General features: G+C 44.4%; 2 protein-coding genes across 2 annotated transcripts in view; one reads left to right on the forward strand and one right to left on the reverse strand.

Moving 5' to 3' along the window:
• LOC308305141 (relaxin receptor 2-like) overlaps window positions 1–18350 on the forward strand; it is a 173437-nt gene that overhangs the window by 40759 nt on the left and 114328 nt on the right. The gene's annotated exons all lie outside the window — the stretch shown is intronic.
• Window positions 14748–18122, reverse strand: LOC308304066 (terminal uridylyltransferase 7-like; the record flags this gene model as incomplete). The annotated part of the gene is made up of 1 exon (XM_080748625.1): window positions 14748–18122. One exon carries the CDS (start codon window positions 18120–18122, stop codon window positions 14748–14750), a length of 3375 nt encoding a protein of 1124 aa, XP_080604751.1.

An 18350-nucleotide genomic window follows, 5' to 3' on the forward strand; every position in this document is an offset into this window, starting at 1 on the left:
CACACAATTTGATTATTGTGAGAAAATGCTGCAAGGCCCCAATAGCACAAGGGGTTGAGGGAGAGCTAGAGCAAGAGTGAGACAGAGCTAGAGAGAGAGAGAGAGAGAGAGAGAGCGTAAACATTCCCCATTCTCATATGTTCCCACTACTGTAAGCTCAGTAGTTCATACGATATTCTGTGCTTTGTAGGAAAGTTATGAATGCACTGACTGGGACTTGATTGATGATGACAAAATTGTTGATGCAACATGCTCACACTGACTTTTGTATCAGATGTCAACGTTGGCACGTTAACTTGAGATGATGTACCAAAAGATATGAATGCATTAACGCAGGGGTCTTCAACGTTTTCTGGCAAAGAACCCCTTAGTTGAGAAAGAGACAACCTTGTCATAAATTCATAAAATTTGTGTTTTCAGATATTTAACCACTTGAACTGTCAATACTTAATAAACTTGACCTTTCACTCCGTACTCTTTTCCCCCTCTACCCCAAACCCCTTTGCCGAAAATAGCCGATCTACAAGCTCACAACGCCTCGCGCTGCTAGCTTGTAGATCTGCTATTTTAGGCTCAAGTTCTCAGAATATGATATGGACGCTAGGGTTCAAGTGGTTAATATAAAAAAAAGAAAACAACTAAAAAAAAGTTTCCCGGACCCCCTATTGAAGACCTTGCATTAACGCATGTGCATAATTACCTGCCCCATACATCACGCTATCCCAACCACTCTTTACGCTAACACAGGGGTTGGTAACCTTAGGCATGGGATTGTCACGGGATGGTGATCACTGGCACACTGGCATACTTGTGAGAGAGTGTAGTCAGTTAAATTAAGTCCACTCAAATCTATAAATAAATATCTCCAAATGAAATCCTGCACGTAATTCTACATTCATTCAAACTGACAACTCTGACCGGGGAGGCAGTCTGGGAGATAGGTGGGTTATCTAATGATCATTACATCCTGAAAGAAAATATTATAAAAGTTTGTTATGTATAGGCTATGGACAATCAAAATCTGTTGAAAATAGGAACATTTCATATGGTGTCAAAACTCAAAACATAATGTTGATATGGCACACTGACTATCAAGAAAATGAAATCATGGCACTTCATGTCAAAAAGTTTGCCGACCCCTGCTTTAACGATATCCGATGGCTAATGGATCCATTCCAAACAAGATTGTGGGGGGGGGGGGGGGGGTCTTGGCTCTCTGGATTGGACCCCCACCACACACACACAATTTGATTATTGTGAGAATAAACGTTTGTCCAAATCATCATCAATCAATTCCCAATCAGTGCAGTCATAACTTTCATACAAAGCACAGAATATCCCATTAATCTATCCGTCCTAGCAAAGAAGATCTAGGGGCGGCAGTGGCTCAGGAGGTACGTAGGCTATGAGTCTCGGCTCCCCCTGAGTTAGTGTCGAAGTGTCCTTGAATGTAATGCACATTGTAAAGCATTTATCTAATATCCCGCCTGTTGGATAGGAGATGTATTTGACAATCACATTCTGTCTTGCTGGGTTCCTGTCATATGCAGTTATTTTTTCTTCTTCCATTCATTTATAATAAAACGTTCAAACAATTCAGTTGTGGCAATATTGCAGGCAATACAATTCTTGCACTTTTTCACTTCACATCTTGGACGAAATGCGAAGTGGCCTACATGTCTTGGGAAAATAGGCCGTTGCATAGACTTTGTCACATTGATATCGGCTGGTAAATGTGTATTCTCTACTTTAAAAGTACTGTGATGATGATGATGATGATATTATTATTAATATTATCATTAAATTATACTTTATCCCATTAAAACCGGGATAGCCTTTGTGTCATTTTAGATTTTAGCTATATCTTCAGATTGGCAGGTCTGTGGCCATATATCAATTTTGGGTGTCCTTAATTAGCACAAAAAAGCTTTTAGTCCTTAGTGCTCTCTTGAAACGGGTCTGGGAGTGAGTTCCACAGTCGAGGGAAAGCTGAACAGAAGGCCCGGTCGCCCATGTTGCGGATCTTGGTTGGGGGGAGGAAGAGGAGGCGTTTAATGTTTCTGCCTCACTTTATTTTCTATTTTCTACATGCAACGTATGTACCAGTCAGACATTTTATCTTATCATCATCTGACTTTGTTTCATTCTCTATTCTCATGACTATTTTTTTAACTGCAAAGCATTTGGGAGCTTGTACACTTTTTACACCTGTAAACTTGTGATGTGACAATTAACTTGAAATCGAAGTGTTGAAGTGAGATTCAGCACCCACCCCTGTATGCTGACTCATTGTTGTTAGAGATCCTGTGACTGTTGTGTCGTCTGCGAACTTGATATAACATTTTTTATTTATTTATTTCATAGCATATTCACCCAATTCCATTGGGTTTCATGGGTGAAGTGAACAAGTGTGGGAACAGAGTATTTGATTTGGAACAGACGCATCTTGTCAGGTTCTGTCATATTGACATTTCCCTGCGTGTGTCCCTATCCAAATCAGGCAGTGGTGGAAAGTCAGGGGTGGGCAACTTTGAACTTGGGCCAGAGGACCATTATATTTCCATACTCACTTCAGAGGGCCACATGCATATACTGTCGGGCACAGAAATCTTATCTCTGTAGCCTTTTACGTAATTGAATGCCTTACTTCATCATTCTATGTCACACAGTAGCAAAAATAGACGATCTACAAGCTCAAAACGAGCTTGTAGGTTGGTTATTTTTTGCAATTTCTTAATTGGAATACTGAAAAGAATCCAATAGCCTATGCTCTGTTGTTTTGCTGCCCATGCCTCTAGAGTAGGGACGCTAGGGTTTAAGAGTCCACATTTAATTATCCTATTTTGCTGTGCTGCTGTACAATTAGACAAAACTAGCAATGTGTCCACCACAAGCCAGCATGGTTAACCCTGCTGTTTTACAAACCAATGTGAGATATGTGATGTCTCAGTCAACCAAACGAGTCCCTTTGGTTCCATTTGCATACTAGAAGGAATGCAAGCACAAATTCGGAATTTCAGTCATATACTATACGATGAACAATTAAGAGTGATGCCAGCCCTTCAGGCAGAATGATAATCCATTATGCGCTGATGAAGGCATAGAGCCGGAACATTTCCGCTGCTTTATTGCCAGTCTTACTTGTTAAAATAAAGTGACTGAAGGGGTCAGGACAGAACGTGAGTTCTGGCATCATTATGTTCATCCATTTGTTTAATCTCAGAGTTACAGACCGGTAAGGGTCCATTTAGAATTGGAACACACTTTGAGAACCACTGAAGACTTATTGAGCTTAAGTCGCACAGAAGCCAAACAATGCTGCGTTTCTTTGTTACACTCCAGTTCTCTGTGTATTCAGGAACTAGATATCTCTCTTTTCCTTTTTTCTGGGAAATGGATGGATGTCTGACACTTGACGCTACTGGGAAGAATGATAAATTATTAATTTAAAAGAAAAGAAAAGGTAATAATTTTGTCCTTGAAAATAAGTTTGGGACGGTGGATTGAGACGGTGGTTTCTAGCCCTGATTGCGACCGTCAGGTCGCAGTTACTGTCAAAACCTCGACCAGCTGTCCGTCCGTCCGTCTGTCAGTCAGTCAGTCAGTCAGTCTGTCACACGTCACACCTTTGCCCTGCTCATATCTCCGCAACCCTTGCCCCGATCCATGCCAAATTTTGCGCACACACTCCTTGCCTGCCAAACCACAACCTCATCGACCCCCATCAATTCTCACATGGCCCTCTTCTAGCGCCACCATGAGGCCGATTCTTGCAAAACACATTTTTGGCCACTGCTCCTACAATCTTTGCCCTAAAATCACGCAAATCGGTACACAGTATGTCTACACTCATCTCATCAACATGGATCTGTCCCATATAGCGCCACCATCAGGCCGATTTTTTCAAACACAGTTTTGGACACTGCTCCTACAAATGTTGCCCTAAAATCACGCAAATCGGTACACACTTGCTCTACACTCATGTCATCAACATGGATCTGTCCCATTTAGCGCCACCTTCAGGCGATTTTTTAAAACACATTTTTGGACACTACTCCTACAGATTTTGCCCTAAAATCACACAAATCGCTACACAGTATGTCTACACTCATGTCATCAACATGGATCTGTCCCATATAGCGCCACCATCAGGCCGATTTTTTCAAACACATTTTTGGACACTGCTCCTACAGATTTTGCCCTAAAATCACGCAAATCGGTACACAGTATGTCTACACTCATCTCATCAACATGGATCTGTCCCATATAGCGCCACCATCAAACACATTTTTGGACACTGCTTCACACATTTTGGCCTAAAATCACGCTGTGACCTGACGGTCCCTATATCTCCCGATTAGGGAGTCTTACTGGTTGTCTACCCTGAGGAACTCTATCTTGTCCAATCATTGGTTTCCTGAATTATTTATACATCTTTGCATCCTGGCTAAGAGTTGTGCAGCCTCCTGTTCTTATAATCTGCCATGGTCAGCACCTCATCAGTACTGGTGTGTGCTCCGTCCCCTGTGTTTGCCAGATTGTCTACTTTGAAATGACCGTTTTGAAATAAATCTTCAAATGGAGAAAATGCATTCCTTTGACAGACTGCTCTTCTTCTCTGCACTGCCCACTGGCACTGAATCTTTAAGTGGTATGGTGTACCAGACCATATCGGCCCACTTTCACTTGCTGGATGATTGAAGATCACAAGATGCAGACCACATCTAGACACTGCTCAATGCTAGTTGAAAGGTTGCCAGATTCACTCGAGTGGTGACCCCTGTTTGGGATACAGCTTTGTGCCCCGGTGAATACAAAAGTGTGCTCTGGGTTTGGGACAAAAGGAAAAGGTAGAGAGGAGGAATGTGAATACAATTATAAAGTCTTTATTGTCATGTGGCTACAGAGATAAAAATCACACTCGTGTGAACTGAGCGTGTGTGTGTGTGTGTGTGTGTGTGTGTGTGTGTGTGTGTGTGTGTGTGTGTGTGTGTGTGTGTGTGTGTGTGTGTGTGTGTGTGTGTGTGTGTGTGTGTGTGTGTGTGTGTGTGTGTGTGTGTGTGTGTGTGTGTGTGTGTGTGTGTGCACCTCAGGTACCTCAAAATGGCCTGGTACCTGTTCCTTGCCATTGTTCTGGGAAAGTACGGCATGGCAATGTTTTTTGACCAGTGCATGGCTCTCCGGCTTGTGAACGATAGCTGTGAGGAAGAGAAGTCCCAGAAAGTTCTTCAGCTCCCCTAGAGTGACATTGGTCCAGGCAGCGAACCTACAGTGTGTATGACCTATGCCTGACTCCTCCGCTCTCGCTATCTCCGCCATCATACTGTCCTCTGCGTTGTCATTGGTCTGGTTGCAGATCGGGCTCCCATCCTTCCTCCATCCAGTCAGACTCCACGGGCCCTGTATATGATAGAAATAAATAAAAAATACTAAATGATCGTGCTTCTGTATAATTTGTATGTTCTTTAGCAAAGGCTGTCGCACAAAAGTAGTGAAAACAGCAGATCTACGGCGTTGTGTGCTTGTAGACACACACACACACACACACACACACACACACACACACACACACACACAGATTGTATTACTAAACTATCTAGGTATACACACACAATAAAAAACTAAACTATAAAGAAATGTATTCTTACTGGAAGAAGTTGGAGGAACTTCATACACCACAAACCATGGATTGACATCTAGACCTACTGCACATACAGTATGAAACAGAGCTGATACCTTTATGTACTATGAGGAAAATAATGCTGCTATTTGTACCCTGTATATATATAAAATGACACAATGCGACATAGCTCTGTTTGAACAATGCTGTACCCCCTCCAACTGTATATTTTCAACTGTTTTTTTTATTGTATTTGTGATACTTGCTTTGGCAATGTAAACGTATGTTTTCTCATGCCAATAAAGCTCCTTTGAATTGAATTGTATATTACCAAATGCACCCTACGTGGAAAAAAAACAATAGCAGGTCAGGCTTATTGATTGATTGAAGAATGTATTACAAGCTTGCATTAGAAAGAAGTAGACCTACAGATTCATGGCTCATTTCCACAGGAACACACTTTATGCATCTCATACAGTGGTGTGTTCTAGACTTTTTTTGAGGGCATACGATCAGCTACTATTCGTTTGGCCAGGGCAGACGCTATAGTACATAATCCCTATCAAATACGCTACTTTGAAAGGTTCACGAGGGCAGACGCCATTCATATTTTATTGTTCCTCCATCACGGAGGTATAGAGGCCGGCGCCTGGCGGCGCCGTGCCCGCGTGTGGAGGGTAGTCCCTGGTGCTATGGAGGTTCCAGCGACCCCCTGGGCTAATCCTACCTGCCCCTGCCTTTTATTTTCCGACAGCAGACGCCGTATACGTGCGTTATAGGTAGAACACACCACTGATCTCATATAACATTGAAAGACAGACGTAAAGAACAAAGTGAATCGTAGAGAACATAAACTTTGTAACGCTTACCGGGTTCGCTGATCACAGCTCAGCAGTGCTTCCTACAGGGCGCGGGGAGAGACCGCACCGATCGGTGGTCTGCCTCGGGCAGCATGCATGTCACCGCCGGAGACTGCGGGCTTGTTGTCCAGAGTTAGACTGTCCACGGGGCATGGCGCGGGGAGAAACCGCCGCGATCGGTGGTCTGCCACGGGCAGCATGCATGCCGCGCCATCGGCGGAGGCTGGGGGCTGAGTGTCCACGGCCACGGGGCATGGTTCGGCTGCCTGCTTGGTCTCCATGTGCGGCCATGACTTGCTCTCTGATCAGCGGAGCAACGGTCCGGTAACTTTTTTACAAAATGGACGCCCCCAACCTACAAAGAAACTAGCCCTTCCCTTCCCCCACTCCTCCTAGGTAAAACCTCTACCTTCCGATCTCTCTCTCTATCTCTATCTCTCTAAATAATACGACATCTAGTGATTTTATAACTAATTCTAGCTCATTCTCTCAATATATCTCTCTCTCCCTCTGATTGCTGTGTGTCCGGTTACGGTAAAAGTCACTGAACTCTTTGAGACCCTTGTTTCTGGGGGGAACCGGCCAACCAGCATGCTTGAATTTGGTCAAATGAGCGTGTGATGTCATGCAGGGGCGTCAATTGGGTATGGCAGGGGTATGCAGCTGCCATACCTTGACAGGGGGAAATAATAAAAATGTACTTTTCATCGTGCCTGTTGCTAAGGTATGGCAACATGACTGGTGTCTTCACCAGACACCAGTCATGTTGCCATACCTTAGCTTGTTCTGAACTGACGCCACTGAATTGTCATGCATGACGACCGTCCCATCGTCCAAAAGGGCTGTATCTTGGTTACCGCATAGATCCAACACTGTACTACTGTAATATGAAAAAAAAGGGTCGGGCGGTATATCCCTCCCTACTTTTTAATTGGCAAGATTGCGCAGGAAGTGGCGGGCGGTATATCCCTCCCGTGGCAGTCAAACTGTTAATTGACTGCTCGCCCCTCGGATAAATGGTCAGATTATTGCATTTTTGTCAAAACTTTGAGTTTGGTCGCAGTTATCAATTTCTATTGCTTGTTGGATAATAATACTCTTTTAATTTGGGGGTTCTGCTGTGTTTTGTCTCGTTTATGAATTAATATGTGTCTTTTATCCAAACGTAAAGTTTGATTCGCTTATGGATTCGCACGGCGGCTCTGCAAAGTACAGACAGCCGCCATGCATTGCCAAGCAATTAAACAACACAAGTTCTATAGTCTATAGTCAGACATCTATATTTCTCTGTGGATTTTCACATAGGCCTACACACCTTCCTTCACCGCAACATGAAAAATCAGAGTTAGACAGTGCATGTGGTGAGTGAACGACACAAGAGAGGCAGCAGCTCCAGTAGTGTTGGCTTGCATCTTGGACTATTATACTGCACTCTGCTGGATAATTCTGGTATTGCCCACACATAGGCCTATATAACTCAGGGTCTCATGCTCTATCCGCAGACACGTTACAGACAATTAATATATCGGATATCGGTGGAATAATTCACCGATGTTCGATACCCTTCCGATTGCTCCAAAACGACCGATATATCGAATTGACCGATATATCGGTCGGGCTCTACTAGTATGTGAACCCGTGTCAGGACCAAGCCTCACTGTAACAGGATCAGGTCACTTAAACAGACTCCAACTTTAAATGTCACAGTTAAATGAAAAATGTGAAACTGAGACATGTGTGACCAATTTGAAATAAATGCAGCGTGAAATGAGGGAAAACACCACAAGGGCAGCTCAATGAATGGTAGCTTTATGCATTATAAATAGTAAATAAGAAAGATGATGTCTGTCTTTAGTCATGAGTGACCAACTTGTCACAAATCCAAGGTTAAATTAGGATACATGACTGGTAGCTTAGTTGTCACTTTTGTAAACAGAGGCTCTCTCTTTGCGCACATCTGTTTAAAGTATTAAATAATGATAGAAGTCAAAATTAGTGATTCATGATTTATCTGTCATCACGTTAGTATTGTCAATATTGGCCTTAGAGCTATACTATGTAACTTTTTCAATTTAACAAATCTTAAATTTGATCCAACTATTAAATCACTAAAGTTTTGGAAGACCCACTCCGTGAATTTCAGCCCCTAAAGCCTTCTGTAAATATGTTTTCTATGATCCTGGCCGGGGACCGGATTTCGCGGCAAAATTACATCATCTGCATCCTTCCGTATACGTTGTCTCCCGGATCATACACTACCGGCCAATCACAGCGCGTCTTGCCGTCTTCTCAGGAAGTAGCTTGCCTCAACAACAGCGTTTACTCTGGTGTAGGAGTCGTAGCCTCTATCTCCCGAATGCCTGGTCACAGAGGGACACGAGACCCCTCTACGGATGCATCTCGACAAGGCACAGGCGGACGCGGTGGTCCGCGGCGGCCCCAGGTGAAAAACATCAGAAAAAGCAAAATCAAAAGCAGACGCGACCACGTTTTTCTGTAAAATACCTGCAATACCGCTACTGACCAGTTGTTGTGCAACTTACACAGTATAGCTTTAAAATGCTATTTCGGTATCAAACCCATATCAAAACTAGAAAAGTGTGTCCTCGTAGCACAGGTCTCTGTCAGGCCGGGTGGCCTACCCAGGGTCCGCAAACTATAGCCTAACATAGCATAACTGTAAACTGTATAGCCAATTGGAATGGGATCTAAAACATCAGACATGTCTTGATCACATGATTAAGGTGTAAGGTAGACCCATACCAGAAACTTGTATTGCAATATCTGGCCAACATGTCAATATCATGCATTCCTACAAATAAAAAATATACACAAAGTGTGTGCTAAAAATAAATTAAAGCTATACTGTGTAAGTTGCTCAACTAGTGGTCAGAGCTGTATAGCAAACCGCGTCCGCGTCTTTCGGACGTTTTTCGCCGCGGACCGGGCCTCTCGCCACCGCCTGCAGCTCGCCGTGTTCTATCTTTAGAGGGGTCCCTGGTTCCTGTGCGTTCAGGCATTCCGGAGAAACAGACTCCTTCACCCGAGTATGTTGTTGTTATGTTGAGGCAAGCTACTCCCTGAGAAGTCAGCAAGATGCGCCTGTGATTGGCCGGTAGTGTACCATGTGTTTATGATCGGCGATATGATTGGCCAACGTATACACATGATGCAGATGACGTCATTTTGCCGCGAAATTCTCCCCCCCTCACAGCTCATAGAAAACATATAAAGAGAAGGCCTTAGAAGCTGAAATTAACGGAGTGGGGGTTCTAAAACTTTAGCGATTTAACAGTTAGGACAATTTTAAGATTTGTTTTATAAAAAAAGTTACATGGTATAACTTTAATACATAATGGCAGAGAAACCTGGTCTCTTGTGCAAATAAAAGCAATATCATATGGCAGGAGATATAAAATATGTATGGCACTGCTTTATAGTCATAAAATGACAGTTCCAGTGAAATGGGATGTAAGACAATCAATAAGCCAGTTCAGCAGCCTGATGGCCTGGCTGTGGAAAGTGTCCTTCAGTCAGTTCATTGGGCAGGTGGGAATGTGATACTGTGATATCACATGCCTGATGGTAGCACTGTGTGAACAGATTGTGTCTGGGCTGGTGTCTTTGATGATTCATTGTCTATGGCTAAATACCTTGACCTATTTACCTGACATGCTGGCTGCAATGTGTGCCTGTGAGTTGGCAGAACCACCCCTGCCTCATCCGCTCGCAGACGCATACACCAGTGCTTCTCAACCTTTTTCATGTCGAAGACCCCCAAAATGTATTTTTAACCCCCATCTGGCAGTGGGTAGAGGGGCCAGATGGGAACCGTGAGGTTCCCTGTTCAATCCCGGGCTGCCCCAGAGTTAGTGTTGAGGTGTCCTTGAGCAAGACTCTGAACCCCTTGCAGGGTTTCCTCCGCCATCATTGAATGTATGTGTGAATGGGTAAATGTAAGGCACAATCTATGTAAAGCGCTTTGGATAATAAACAATATAAATGCATCATTTACCATTAACCCATTTGAGAAGATTTTGTGCCAGCTTGAACCCCTCCAAAATATTTTTGGCAATGCAAGGCTGCTCAACAGTAGGCAATGTCAGAACTAATGGAAACAGAGTGGAATGCAACAGGAGGAGGTAAAGTCAATTTTTAAGTATAATTTAAGTAAATGTAGCAATATCACAGTACTCTGTTACAAGTAAAAGGCCTGTATTAGAGCTTTTGAGGTTAGAAAACCCAATTTATTTCTGCAAATATTGTATAAATACTCTCTCTCTAGCTCTCTGTCTGTATTTCCACACGCACGCACGCACGCACGCACACACACACACACACACATAACTGAGAGCGAGAGAGGGAGAACATCTGAGCGAACACAGCAGTCTGGAACGGGAAAAGGGAAATGAATGTCATAGAGCAGGTTTTTACATAAGAGTCGACGATACAGTTTAATATAACAATAAACGATCCAGATCTCTGCTTGTCACCTTGATGTGGGCTGTCATGACAGTTGTAATGAAATGCGACGCTGAAGAAGGCCGAAGGGCCGAAACGCGTCCGTACACTGTCCATTGAGGTAAATAAAATCATGTAAAAAGGATATTCCTTGAGTGCTGGCGACTACTTCTTTCTCATTATGACAGTTGTAATAAAAATTACCGTAGCCATTGAAAGTGTGTCTTGGGGGGGGGGGGGGGGGGGCCCGGCCCGGCCCGGCCCGGCCCCTTATTCCGGTGCAACTGAAGCAACTACTGATTGCAAAGACTGTTTGTGAGAAGTAAAAGGGAACAAAATCAGAAGAGCTGTGGGAGGCAGCTATAGATGGAAATGTTAGAATGCTGCTCTAGCACTTGTGCTTGTCTTGGACTTATGAAATTCAAGTCAAGTCAATCTGAAATATATTGTGAAGTAGAAGATTTGATTTATTTTATGTAAAGCACTTTGTAACTTAAAATGTTATTATTACTATTACTACTACTGTGATGCCTGTTCGGATCACATGCCCCTTCAGTTATGCAGTACCTATTGTACCTGTTTTACCCATTGTCAAAGTCTTTATTTATAGATTCCTACTTTATTAGCAGTTTGAAAAGAACAGAAGGAAAAAAATGCCAATAGGATAATACAAAAAGGCCAAGTCGCCTACAGTGCGACTTGCACGGGCACCATTGCAGTTCATCCATGAGTATCCTGAATTTGGCCTTTATTAGAGGAACATTTAATGCAATGCGAGATTGCGGCCTAGTCGACACCAAGCCCGAACTACCTAAGCTGACTCCTTTCCAAGTGTAGGAGCAGCGGTTCTACTCCAAGTCTTTCTCTCGGGTTACTGAACTTCTCACCCTATCTCTAAGGGAGATACCAGCCACCTGTCTGAGGAAACCCATTTCAGCCGCTTGCCCCCGTGATGTTATACTTTCGGTCATGACCCACACTTCATGACCATAGGTGAGAGTAGGAACGAAAATTAGAGAGCTTTGCCTTCTGGCTCAACTCTTTTTTTTCTTCACCACAGTGCGATTTAGCGACTGCAAAACCGCTCCTGCTGCTCCAATTCTCCGGCTGATCTCCTTCTCTGTCTTCCCCTTTCTCTCATAGCTTCTCAAAAATGCTAAGTAACCATTGCCACCCTTCGGTATACCGACATCTCGTCTGGCCCATGGACTATTGGTAATATTTGAGCGTTTGAGCGTTTAACACTGTTTTCCGTCTTGGTCGTTCCCTGCCACGCTTTGTGATTGTGTTTCTCTAACCTTTAAAAATCGCACCTGCACAGGTGCAATGTGCATCTGTCCTTGTATGGGTTGTTCTGTCCGTGACGTTAGTTATCTCTATACATGGAGTTACGTGCTCATACGAACACACAAAGCCAGACGTACTGTTGGAGCGGTGAGCACCGCTCAAACGTAATAGAATATTCTGCGTCGCTCCGATCCACTCGCGGGAGCCCTCAAAAGATGCACACGTGTCTTGGAATTGGAAAATAATCCTTGTCTACACCATCCGTTTGAAAGATAGAGGCTCTCGCATCAACCTTGCTTTCCATCACTCGTCCCATAGACAAACACTGTGGCTTTTTTTCTGAAAAAACCTTCCTTGGGCTAAAATGGCCCCACAAAACAATGGTTTAGTGATGAGTCATCTACGCGTGTAGGTCCCTAAGTCTGTATGCCTGTCCATATGAGCACGGAACTCCATGTATGGAGATAAACGTCATGGACAGAACGACCCATACAAGGAGATATGCGTAGTGAGGTGCGATTGTTCATAAAAAAAGGGACGCTGTTTTTGTTCCTGTCAACATGTCAGGTGACGTCCTTGGTTACCCCGTAAATAATCGTTGACCCATAGGCTAGTTAACAGCGCCATCCAGCGTCATAAAAAGGAACTCATCAAACTGGTCACAGAATTTGGACTGAATGTTTGTAGGTAGTTATTACATACTGTAAATCAGCCATTCCCAACCTTTGGGTCGGGGGCACACTGCTGCGCCGTAAGGATGTTACAAGTGAGCCCCCAAATAATTACCATTTGAATGATAATATAATATTAAGATATTAAAAAGACATTTTTAAAAACGATACACAGAACTACATTATTTTTATTGATCCAATCTGCGTTTTCTAAATGACTAAATAAATACTTTAAAATATTGAAAAACACCGGGGTTGCAGTACCATATCAATACATTAAATAACAAAAAACAAGACCAGGTCAAGAAATGGCTTATGTGTGTGTATGCCAGGGACCCCATAAAGGATTTGTCAATATTTGAAATTCTTCGAAAATCGAGCAGATCTACAAGCTAACAACAAGCTGACGACTGGTACAGTCGTACTGTAGATCGGCTATTTTTGAATTGCTGAAAAAAAAAGTGGGATAGAAGTGTTTATTTAAACTGTTCCTCATTTTTGCTGGGGACACCTGGAACCCCTTCAAGGATCATTGGGGGCCCAGACCACACTTTGAGAACCAGTATTATAGGCAGAACCAGCTCTTAGAGAAATGCCATCATGGCAAAAAAACGCTAATGCACACCGCTCTTTATTTATTACTAAGGCATACCGATGACATCATACTGATGTTAATTATCTCAAAATTTGGGCAAGGTTATTTCGGCCTGATCCAATCCCATTGACTTCTATACTATAAAATAAAAAATAAAAAAAAGCTTTAACTATAAAACATTTGAAAAAGAAAAATAATACAGGAGATACTACGATGGCCTACTTGGCACTGGTCAGTCCAGCGGTTTATGACATTCTCTCCGATCGCACACACACACACACACACACACACACACACACACACACACACACACACACACACACACACACTAGGCAGGTATCTAGGATGTGAGCCAAGCCATAAAAACTAAACAGGTCTAATGTCATGGCTTCGTGTGCATTCTGAAGCTATAGACAGCAAGTTCATGTACTTTTTCATAATTATATTGAAATAAGGTAAGCCTTGCCAAGATATGGAGCTGGGGACATACAGTACACTGGATCTGAGATTATAAAATCACAAACAAAAACAGTTGTTGACGGATTCAAACTATTTGGGCAACACTACATTTTGGGGATACATAAAAGATGCATAGCCTGTGAGCTAGTTCAGGCAGATACACTCGAGAGGTTTACACACATGCACAGCACTATGTGGGTGGTGTGTGACGTGTCAAGCAACTGACCAAATTGTTGGATTATTTAAGCTTAACTCATTAGTTGTTCTTCCTCTTGCTATGAGTGGGACTGAACATTGTATGTGCTTTGTTTGCTCCCACTACCACCCTAGCACCAACAAGTAGGCTCTGCTTCCCCTAAGGGTTGTTTACCCATTGCATTCACACTTGTATTTATACATTTTATAAATAAAATGTTCCCAAGCTATTAACTTTTTCTATCTATTAGCGAGTTACCTGACTGAAATACAGTACATACATACAGTATAACAAACACTACGGCTCGGCCCTTGGGCACAATGCCGGTTCTAAATTTCACAATTATTTCACAACTATTCAGGAATTTATTTTCTTTTGCCTTGTGCAAGACACTTGAAGCTGATCATTCCAATGGTTTGCGGTGGGAAGCAGAGAGATCCCCTTGGACGGTTGGCTAGACTTCCTGCTTCTGGAAGTAAATATCACAGGTCGTTTTTCTTCCTCATTTCTCCGTTCTTGTAGAGGTACTCTGGGGGTTGTCCTTTTCTCTCAGGCTCTTCAAATGGCTTGATGAGGGGTTAGGAGACAAGAATGAGTTCTACATTTCTACAGTTGGAAGTCTGTACTGCATACAGTTCTTCTTAGAATGGGTATTTGACCACCACCGGGAAGAGCGCTTCTCATCCTGTCTCCTCTGTCTGAACTTTCTACGCATAGGCCAGTTTCTAATGTGTCCCACATTCCCACAGATTCGGCAGCAGCGGAAGTGTCCCAAATTCCCACAGATTCGGCAGCAGCGGCCATTGGGGGCCAGCTCTCCTTCAGTGAGAACGTCAGGATCAAAGAAGTACTCCATCTCATCCGAGTATTGAGGAGGATATTTTTCGATAGGTGTCCCAAACAACTTTCTACCATTGATGAAAGCCTTCATAATGAAGTTGGTCATTCTCCGTGACAGGCCATTGGCCAGATTATGACTCCGATCAAATGGATCTTCGATGGCAATGTACTTAGAGATCCACTGTTTTGTGCTTTTGGTGAGACAGGCTTTCTGCCGGATGCAGATAACATGCTCCTTGAAGTCAAAGTCTTCTGTGTAGAAGCGGAGCAGGCCAAGCCACAGATCCCCCACCGTTTCATTGTTCAATCCGTACTGTGGCCACTGTTTAGGCAGTGCTTTCAAATCATCAAAATAATAGATGTTCCTCCAACCATCAACCAGAACTTCAGGTTTCGTATCTCCATCATAAAGCTCCTGCAGCACAGGAATCACAGGTGGGTTTCTCTGCTGGAGGAAGAACAGGACCATGATTGAGTAGGCGTAGGATGAGAGACTGCCACGGTACGCGTCCCCGATGCTGCATACCTTAGCAAAAACTTTCATGATATAGCAGAGGATCCTCACTCTCTTGTCGATAGCAGCGTATGATGCCAACATGCGTGTGTTGTGCAGGGCCAGGGTGTTGTAGAGACTGATGTCTCCTTCCAGCCCTGTGGGGACGTGGATGAACTTGACAATGGGCACCTTGGCAATAGTAATAGGCAGGATATTCTTCAGACCTGGGTGTTTCCTCAGTAATTTTGTCAGGGTCTCCAAGGTCTCAATGCAGTTCAGACCATCTGAGGTCGCTTGTCCCTCTAGCACCATGCAGATATCAAGGTCACTCTGTCGAAAGCCAAAACCATTCTTAGACGATCCAAACAACTGCAGTTTTGCCCTTGAAAACTCCCTTCTGATATAGTTCTCCAGGTCGTAAACAATGTTCTCTCTCACATCCTCTTCCAGTTTCTTGGGGGCAAAGTCCTCGTAGCATTGCTCACAAACGTAGTTTAGAGTTTTCAAGAAGTTTGGTGTCATCGGTGCCAAGGGTTCCAGCTTGACTCTCTTGAAATCGGCTGGGCAGTCTTTCTGCAGATGACCGGCATTTTTACACAAGCTGCACACAACCATGTGGGACTTGCCTTGAGTAAACGTGTGTTTGGTGAACTCATAGGGGAGGCCACTCCATTTCTCATACTTGACTTTGAGGCTTTCATCTTTACCCATGCCTCTCTCTACAGGTGGGTGTGACAGAATAACAGGAGCCAACACATCCTCCTCTTCATCCATGGGAGCACATGTGTCCGGGTCGGGACACGCCCGCTTCCTTGGAGGCGCTTCCTCATCAGAGAGGGGTGCTTCCATCAAGCCCTCGTCCACTAGGAAAATCTCCTCATCCTCTGTGCTCAGGCTGTCCATGTGCTCTCGGTTGAAGGTGTCCTCGAAATCCTCATCAGAGAGGCTATCCGCATTCTCACAATCTTTAGCAACCTTCCCTTCCATAATAAATTCATATTCTTGAGGACCCTTTTCTTCAGTATAAGATTTAATCGTGGGCAAGCTCGTGCCTGCCAGGTGAACAGTCTCTTCTCTCATTGTCTTAGCATCTGCCCACCCCTGGAAAGGCCTTTGCTGTGCTTCCATCTTGTTCGACAGGGAAAAGTACTCATATGTGTTTTTTAGGCAGTGGAGGATGTAGTCGTACATGTGCCGACTGTTCACTGAGCGAGCCACGTTCCTCTTCACTGAAAATGGGTCTTCCACAGCAATCGGTTTCTTTGTCCAGCCTTTTGCATGTTGCGAGAAGACCAGACTGGTACGCACGCTGATCACGCTATCTGCCATGTTGAACTCGAGCGCGTAGAAGCGAAGCATTTCTACCCATAGGAGGCCAACCTCTACAGACATGCGTGGCCTTTGAAATGCCAATGAAGCCTTTCCGCTCTTAGAGCTGTCTATCGGCCGTGAACATTCTTTGGGTGTGGGGGAGTAAGTCCAGTGCACATAGCCGTCCACCACATGTGTGAAATTGAACTCGGACAGTTTGCTGACAGAAAATCCCTTAATCTCATCGTTCAGGTAGGTGGGCAGAAGTGGCTCTTTTCGCTGCTGCAAGAAGTAGATGACCATCAGGGCGAAGACGTACGTTGGCAGACCACCTTCTTCTACCCGGTCCACCTTACAGATCCGGGCCCATTGTCTGAAGCCCAGGACCAGTGGAAGGAGGATTGGCTCCTGATTAGATAGGGCACACAGATAGGCAGTTGTGAGACAGGCATTGTCATTCCCTGCACTTACCTTGCAGATCAGACCACTGTTCCTCTCTATGCAGATGACCACAGGGACTTTGGCATGAAGATCAGCCTTCACATTGACATATACAGGGCTCACAGAAAGGCTGTTTTGGACCAGCAACAAGACTTCTGGCAGGTGCATGTGAAGGGGGTACTGAATGTCAATGTTGACATCTGAATCCTTAAAACCGAACTTGGTGCACGACGAGCCATAGAGCCGGAGATTGATCTCAGGCTTGACAGCCTGGAGGAGCTCTTGCATGATGGAGATGATGCATTGTCTTCTCTCTACATCTTGGTCAGTCAGGCCTCTTTCCCTGGCGACAGCTTCCAAGGTGGCACTCACCGCACTGATCTGCTCCTGCTCAGGGTGTAGGGGTTCAGGCAGCATGACCTGTTCTTGCCTATCCTGGGCCCTCCTCTTGTGGCACATGTCTTTGACGGAATGCTGGGTGGTAGCATCACAAGAGTCCAACGTTTTCCTTCGGTCTTGGTTCTTTCGTCTTCCGCCTGAGCTGTGAGCAGTTCCATCAGCAGAGCCCCTCTTTCCCTCTGCTCTGCGATCCCTCAAGTCCTCTCCAAGTGAGTTCTTCCTCGCATGCTGCACTGAGCGCTCTTTCCAGTTCTCCTCTCGATTGTTCTCCACAAAATGGCAATGCTGGAAGTTGTCCCTCCGTGAGTGACTGTGTCCACCCCTAGGCCTCCCAGGAGAGCTACTGCGGGGCCTGCAGCCCCCCTTCTTAGGGCTGGTGGAGTAAGGTTTGCCCTGGTTCCTCTTGGCTTGGTGACTTCCGTCGACTTGGTCCTTGAATCCCTGTCCTTGGTCCTGTATCCTACAGCTTTCTGACTCATGTCCCATATTACTCCTATTCCGACCTCCTGCCTTTGTATTGCGAGCCCTTCCTGAATCCTCCATGGAGCAGGTAGTATAATAAAATGTCAGTCTTTCTATGGGTTGTATGCTTGCATATGTTGAAATGCCCACATTAAGCCTCATCGATGTCTTTGCCTGACTCCGTCTAGAGGATGGAAGGACCTGTTTTCCTTTTTATGTGGCCTGCATGTGACGACACATATCTGATCAGCG

This window comes from Nannobrachium achirus (genome assembly GCF_963921795.1).
Source record: "Nannobrachium achirus genome assembly, chromosome: 19".
NCBI lineage: Eukaryota > Metazoa > Chordata > Actinopteri > Myctophiformes > Myctophidae > Nannobrachium > Nannobrachium achirus.